The sequence below is a fragment of the Lactuca sativa genome, chromosome 7 (genome assembly GCF_002870075.4).
Source record: "Lactuca sativa cultivar Salinas chromosome 7, Lsat_Salinas_v11, whole genome shotgun sequence".
Taxonomy (NCBI): domain Eukaryota; kingdom Viridiplantae; phylum Streptophyta; class Magnoliopsida; order Asterales; family Asteraceae; genus Lactuca; species Lactuca sativa.
The window spans coordinates 72,606,361-72,613,514 of NC_056629.2; the positions used below are offsets into that span (position 1 = coordinate 72,606,361).

Consider the following 7,154-nt stretch of genomic DNA (forward strand, 5'->3'; position numbering starts at 1 on the left):
TAACAAACGAAACACATCAATGACTAAGAAACATTTGATGCCTAATTACATTTACATTAGGGTAAATTACATAATTCATTCCTTGTGCAAGTGCCAAAACACACGTTTATAATATATTTCAACAATGTCAAACTTTAAAAAATTACTTACCACAAGCTAAAGAGAAACTAGTCGTATGTAGTCGAAAGAGATAATCTCTATAATGGGCGCAAAACCATCGTCCGTGATAAGGGTCGATACCAAATAATGTACTTTGTATCCGATATAGTGGGCATGATGTTTGCCATAGAGTAAGATTCTTTGAAATCGACATTTTCCCTAAAATCTCCACCCTATTGTCTCTTTCAAACTTCATTGTTATTTATGATAAGGTTTCCGACCTTGATGACGACAATGGGGTTTATGAAGGGGGTTAGGGTTTTCCGATGGGTAACAAAGTGAGTAAAATTCGAACGAGGAGGCGATGAATTGATGAAGAAAGAGGACGTGTTATTGATTTCACAGAGATGAAGGGGAAATGTTTGGTCACAAGAGAGTCTAAGGGTTAAATTTGTCATTTCAATAGCAAGGGTTTACATTTAACGAAACTTAACAACTTAACGAACTAGTTAGCCATAATGACTTTTCTTGTAAGGTTTTTCAAATTTAGAAACCATCTTTATAAAAAAAATTATAAAAAGAAAATCCGATACATTTCGTAATTTTGTTAAAAGAAACTCTACTCTCATGATGTCAAGTCTCGACTTTAGATACGGAGTTCCGGGAAAACAGCCGGCCTTCACCAAGAAAAGCTACAAGAAGGGTAAAAACGTAATTTCGCGCACTGGATCACGATTCACCATCACAATCACAATCTAAATTAAAACCAGCCAGCGAGGAAACTCAGGCCTAAAAACAAGGTACGATCACCAACTGCAAAACACATACTTACACACTTCCTCTTTCATCCTGATCCTCTTTCTCTCTCTACAAATCTTTTCCTTTATTTATCTTGCTGTCCACCCACGAACCCATCATCAACAAAACATGGAGCCGAAGAGTCAACACGCACCCCTCATCAATGGCCCAACTTGGACCAAGATTTATGTCGAACAAGAAATACAAAAAACAAAAATCTTGAAAGATACAGAGAAAAAGAAGAAAAGAGAGATAGATAGATGAGATGTCTTCAAATTCCAACCAAACCCACCGATTTAATTATGATTATTACAGATATACCCTTCTGCAACCCCCAAAATGTGGTCTTTTTGGGGCTTTCTATTTGGTCAGATATCCATATTCATATTCATCACAAACAACAACAGAGAAAACAGGGAAAGCAAGAAACTTCTCATCACCCATCACACCCTTTCGTCTTTCTTTATTTAAGTCTTTCTTCATCTTCCCCACACCCTTCTCTCTCTCGAGAGTCTCGTCTTTTTATTTCTTCTTCACGAAACTTGAGATCTGATGAGTAAGAAGATGAAAAGGGTTACTTTTGATTCGTCTTCTCATGCGTCGTATGAGGATGCTAGGGCAAGAATTAAGCATCAAACCCTTCTTCAAGATTTTATAGAGTTACAACAGGTGATGATCTTTATTTATCTTTTGTTTTTGATCTAATGATCTCTTGTTTTTTTGGGTTCTGGGTCGGATTTGTGTCGATGACCTTATTTAGGGTTCTTGTTATTTTGATCTTATGCGTTGATATAGTTTAGGGTTCTTAATATCCTTCGATTTTTTCTAAAAAATCTTTTTTGAAATTTCGATTCATGCTTATTGTTTCCCACGATCTATAATATGTTTGATCTGTATGCCAATGATTTCTTGATGAATTTAACGTTTATGTTGTGGGTTTTGTTCAATCGATGATCTATTTTCTTACTTTTGTTCTTGATTGATTCTGTGAAAGAAAGAGAGGAGTTATCTGTTCATCAAATTTTGATAAATCGAAATCTTTTCTTTTTGAAAATTTCACCATTAATTTCTCATTTGGTTATAGTCAAGTATATGTGTTCGCTGTTCTTTCTTTAATATTTTGACATATTTTATGTTATTTAACAGGAAACAGAAGCTCGAAGAAGCAATTTAATGGCTTTGAAACAAAAGAAACTAACCTTACAAGCCGAAGTTAGGTATAATAAGCTTACTAATTTTGTTCTATTAACCTGTTTTTTTACTTTTAAATACTTTTTCATTCGTTCATGATCTCAACTTTCTATGTCTACAAATACAGGTTCTTGAGGCAAAGATACAAATTCCTAACAAATAACAAGTCATCATCGACTCCAAAAGAACAATTATTTTCAAAATCGCACCCAACCCGAGTCAAAAAAAGCAAAAAAGAGAAGGTTAATCATGAAAAGCAATCACCTTTACACAACATCAAGAAAAAAGCTCCTGAATTCGACTTGAATCTTGGAAATTCTTTACATGTAAAAGAACAATCTGTTCAAAGAGCAATTTCAAACCAACGGGTCAGGATCAACGGGCCAAAGATTAACCCATTTCTTGATTCAAACCCGCAAAACAACCTTTTTGGATATCAAGAACCCATGGGTCAAAAAAAACCCGTAATCGACTTGAACCAGATTTCTGTAAGTTAATACAATTTTTTATTACAAACTTTTATTATTGTTTATTAGTTGTTTCACTTGTTCTAATTATATACTATTTTTTGAATATAGAGAGAAGAAGAGGAATTACAAGATCAATGTCAACCGTTTGATCATCATCACACAAATGTGCGGCTATCAATCTTTAGGAATGTTCCGGGTGGTTCTGGTTTGGATTTGGGTCCAGGTCCGGGTATGGGTCTGGGTTCAGGTTCGAGGGTTAAGCCTGTGAAGAGGAAGATATCTTGGCAAGATCCTGTGGCTTTAAGTGTATGGGGTGTATAAATAGAGGGTTTTGCTATATATGGAAAGAAATGAGTTAGATTTTGGTTAAACGTTTTATGGTGGTTAATTTTTAGGGTTTTGAGTGGTTTTGTGGTTTAGAAGGAGGTTTTTTGTAGAGAAAGTTTCTTAGATTTGTGGGTTATGAGAATGGGAGAGAAAGATGAATTCTTTTGTTGGTTTGTTTGGGTGATTTAAAGGTTTTTAAGTGTTCTATCTATTCATTAAGTTTTTTAATTGTGGATTCGTGTACATAATATTTTTCTTTTGAGTTGTCGAAACTTGAAATGTACAAATGTGTGTTCTATATATTTCGAACAAAAGGTTCTTTTTATACCAAAGACCTAATGCCATTTGCTTTGATGGAACAAATTAACTAAAGGGGGGTTATTTATTTTAATGGAAATGATGGCAATAGATATGCAGTTGAATTTGTTAATCAGATGTCTCTTGAAAAGCCATATTGGGTTAAAACACAAACATAAATTGACTTTAAAACATATGAAACTCCCTTAAAATCTGGAATCAATGGAGATTTGTAACAACAAAAATACTCGACACAACAATGTGTTTTAAAATGTTGTATTATTGTACGACTATTTTTTAAATATAAAATGTTGTGTATATGTTGTGTTCGAATCACTTCCCATTATGTTATGTAAGGAGAAATTGAAAAAATTAACAATTGATAAATCATTTCTTTCATTTTATCACTTACATCATAACAAACACCAAGAATATACAAACAAATAAATGGGTATTGCACTCATACAGAGTTACACATGATGTGTTTACACTGTTGAAACATTTATTTAACCAATTTGAGTGATTTGACAAATGGTAAACAATGAAATTTTAAAAAACACATTGAAATCTGAATATTTGATCAACTGGTCATGTTTGTCCAGTTGATTTGGGTTGAGCCATTGAGAAACAAATTATAATTTACAAAAATAACAACAAACATTTGGACAGAGGTAAGAAGTAAAAAGTAAAAAGTCAGAACACATTTATGAGTGATGAATGAGCTACCGAAGACAAGATAAAATTACAATCTATAGACTTACAGAACACACGTGAAGATGTGAAGGAAAATATCACAAATTTCTAAATTCCAAACAACGTGGCTGATGTATATATTACAAAATCATTTTTTTTTATTAATCCCTAGAACTTATTTAATTCAAAAACTAAACCCTATATATATAGTAAACACAATTCACAAAAATCACACGACAAAATTACAAGAATGATTCCTATGGTATGTCAAACTAGCAATTTTGGTTAAAAAAGATTTGGGCTTGTAAGGATGGTCCAATATGGTTTTATTGCGAGTTTGGTCCAATTTTATTTGAACTTTTTCGTATTGATGATTTTGCCCCTTATTATTTTATTTTTCATTTTTGTTTTATTACAACAATTAAAAAACTATTAAAAATAAAACAAAAATAAAATCTCTCTCTCTCTCTCTCTCTCTCTCTCCATTGGAACTGACATATGTGCCTAACTTCATCTACTTCGACCATCTAAATCACTACCATCCACCACTTCCTTCATTAATCACCACCTACAGCCACCATCACCACCTCCCGCCACCACCACCACCACCGGATGCCACCACTATAAAAGAATCATAAATCAAAAATCATTTTTGTTTCTTGTTTCAAATTCCTGCAAAAGAAAAGTTGATTCGATCTAAATCATCAAATATTTAGCAATCATAACCAAAATCTGATTCAAAACTCAAAAGCACCAATCTATCTATGAATGTTCATCAATTTTTAAGTACATAAAACATTCAAAATCAAATGAAGGAACCAGTTATTTTGGGGGTCTCCTTATTTGGGTAATCTGGTAGCAAAGAAGAATGATAAATTCAGACCCCACCTACAAATCTATCTTCAAATAAATCAAGACCCACCTGTATACAGATTTAGACAACAATTTCATGGCCTCAAATCGATTCCAAGAGATGCAAATATGTAAAATGGCCTCACTGTTTCCCCTTCTCCCTCTTCTTTTGAAACCTGCAAATCGATCAGAATAAAATTCAGGTAGTGACTTAAGACTATGTAACAAGCTAACTAGCATAAAGGTGGGAGGAGGTGCTTGGGCTGTAGCTTACCGATGACATCAAAACCCTATCTATTTAGATAACAACGACTTCAGATTAATTAGGGTTTTCTGTAGGTGACGACGACTTTGAGATGAGAGGGTGGTGATGGCGGAGACGACGGGGCTGAAGACGAGAACCCTAATCGGAGTTGGATCTGCAACGGTGGCCTATCCCCTTTTGGTCGTTCGTCGATAGATCGAGTTCTAGATCGTCTCCTCTGAAGACGGAAGCTAGGGCATAGAGGTGGAGAGTTTGATGCATCCGATCTGTGAAAGGGAGGTCCAACGAGAAGAGACGACGCTCCATATCTTCGAAAACCATGTTTAGGTCTTGTTGCAGGTTTTCTAAGCGGTTAAGAGAGAGAGAGAGAGAGAGAGAGAGAGAGAGAGAGAGAGAGAGAGAGAGAGAGAGAAAAGTATTCTATTTTTGTTTTGTTTTTAATAGTTTTTTAATTTTTGTAATAAAACAAAAATGAAAAATAAAATAATAAGGGGCAAAATCATCAATACAAAAAAGTTCAAACCAAATTGGACCAAACTCGCAACAAAACCAAACTATTGGACCACCCTTGCGAGTCCAAACTTGCTAGTTTTGACATACCACATGGACCACTCTTGCAATTTTGTCAAATCACAAACTAGAATTCTTCAATTAATCCCTAGAACTAGACATGGCATTGGATCAAAACATATGAAATTACCCCAATAAAATAAAAGCGAAGTAAAGCGACAAAGATAAATCACAAATACTACCTTAAAATCTCATTATGCTCACATTACCACATACACATCTTAGACTCGTGCATGTTGTTAGTTTGGGTGTTTGAACTCCTAAAAGGCATAACTATCAACCACAAAAGAGCTTCATGCAAATAGGCAATCATATGAGTAGATGGATTTGTCTTTGAATCTTGGTCTTTGAGAGTTTAAGTCCTCGAATCAAAAATCGGTGATTCACTATGATTGATTTCACCTCAACTTTTTGTTTGCCACATTGGTTTTGCCACACTACATGTATAACTTGCTACTTTAGAGGGGTGGGTTAAGTTGCAAGAAAAAAAATTGAAAAGTGGGAAAAACAATTGAGTTTAGATTTCTCCCTCTTCTCCAATCCTTTGTAATGAATTGAGTTTGAGCTCAATATGTTGAAGGGAGGGGACGGAGTATGGTGCACTTATCGCACCTACTCCTTGTAGCCTACTATTCTGTTTAGCACCGAGCTTGCTGCTTCTAATGGTGATGGCATGTTTCCTTTTTTGGTTTATCACTTTATAGTTTTTCATTTTTTATCGAATACCATTTGACCCATAACTGATGCCCTACTTTTGAGTGTTTCCCTGAGTCATGATTTATCGTCGCTCATAGCCCAAAGTTGACATTGGAGGTAAGATTCTTAGCCAAATGGAGTCTATGCACCCCCTTGGACTATTATGAATCCGTCATTGCTTATATATATATATATATATATATATATATATATATATATATATATATATATATATCTTGTACTCATGATTCAAAGCCTATACAAAAAGGTTCGCTCAAATGATTCATGATTTTGTGTTTAAGAAGTAGTGAGCATATTTGTTTATTGGGAATGAATTACATTCTTATGAAGGATATAAAATCTTTCAATTATGCATATTCTAATGGAAGAGACAAATGATGTTTATTTACTGAATTGTTTGAATTTACTGATTTGTAAAAATTTTGTACGAAAATATTTGTTAATTTTTGAAGTCATGTTGTATTGTTTTATATCAAAGAACTATTGTAAATTCATTACTAGAAAAAACCTTTAGTGACAGTTATTATAAATGCACTTCTATAACTTCTCCCATCTTAGTTCTATCAACCTCTGATCAACCTTCATTCCATGATTTGAAATATATGATCTATTTAACAAATCATAAACATATGTTGTCCCCTAAAATTACAAGATAAAAAAAACAAAGATAAACATATTGCATAAATATACAACAACAACAACAACAACAACAACAACAACTTTACCTTTGTTTTAGGGTACCATAAGTATATGTAAAATTCTAACTTTTATTCATTTTACATTAATGTAACATTCAGTTTCAGGATGTTTCTTTATCCAGAAAGATGAACTTTGATTTGATCAAGAGAATGTTCCGGGTTTTAAATGATGAAGTT

General features: G+C 33.6%; 1 protein-coding gene and 1 long non-coding RNA gene across 2 annotated transcripts; one reads left to right on the forward strand and one right to left on the reverse strand.

Annotated features, from left to right (window-relative positions):
- Window positions 1-880: 880 nt before the first annotated feature.
- LOC111881641 (uncharacterized) lies at window positions 881-3,113 on the forward strand. The gene is made up of 4 exons (XM_023878042.3): window positions 881-1,566; window positions 2,044-2,114; window positions 2,216-2,576; window positions 2,667-3,113. The coding sequence occupies exons 1-4, from the start codon at window positions 1,450-1,452 to the stop codon at window positions 2,877-2,879; spliced, it is 762 nt and encodes a 253-aa protein (XP_023733810.1). The 5' UTR covers window positions 881-1,449; the 3' UTR covers window positions 2,880-3,113.
- A 1,180-nt stretch (window positions 3,114-4,293) lies between these two features.
- LOC111881638 (uncharacterized) lies at window positions 4,294-5,388 on the reverse strand. The gene is made up of 3 exons (XR_002846899.3): window positions 5,002-5,388; window positions 4,798-4,903; window positions 4,294-4,547 (listed from the first exon to the last, which is right to left on the reverse strand). It is a non-coding gene; the product is annotated as an uncharacterized LOC111881638 (long non-coding RNA).
- Window positions 5,389-7,154: the final 1,766 nt, after the last annotated feature.

Bases quoted from the DNA above. Each gene is read 5' to 3' on its own strand.
- LOC111881641 (XM_023878042.3), top strand. From the start codon at position 1,450: ATGAGTAAGAAGATGAAAAGGGTTACTTTTGATTCGTCTTCTCATGCG. The intron at 1,567-2,043 runs GTGATGATCTTT...GTTATTTAACAG, and splicing joins ATTTTATAGAGTTACAACAG to GAAACAGAAGCTCGAAGAAG. The intron at 2,577-2,666 runs GTAAGTTAATAC...TTTTGAATATAG, and splicing joins TCGACTTGAACCAGATTTCT to AGAGAAGAAGAGGAATTACA.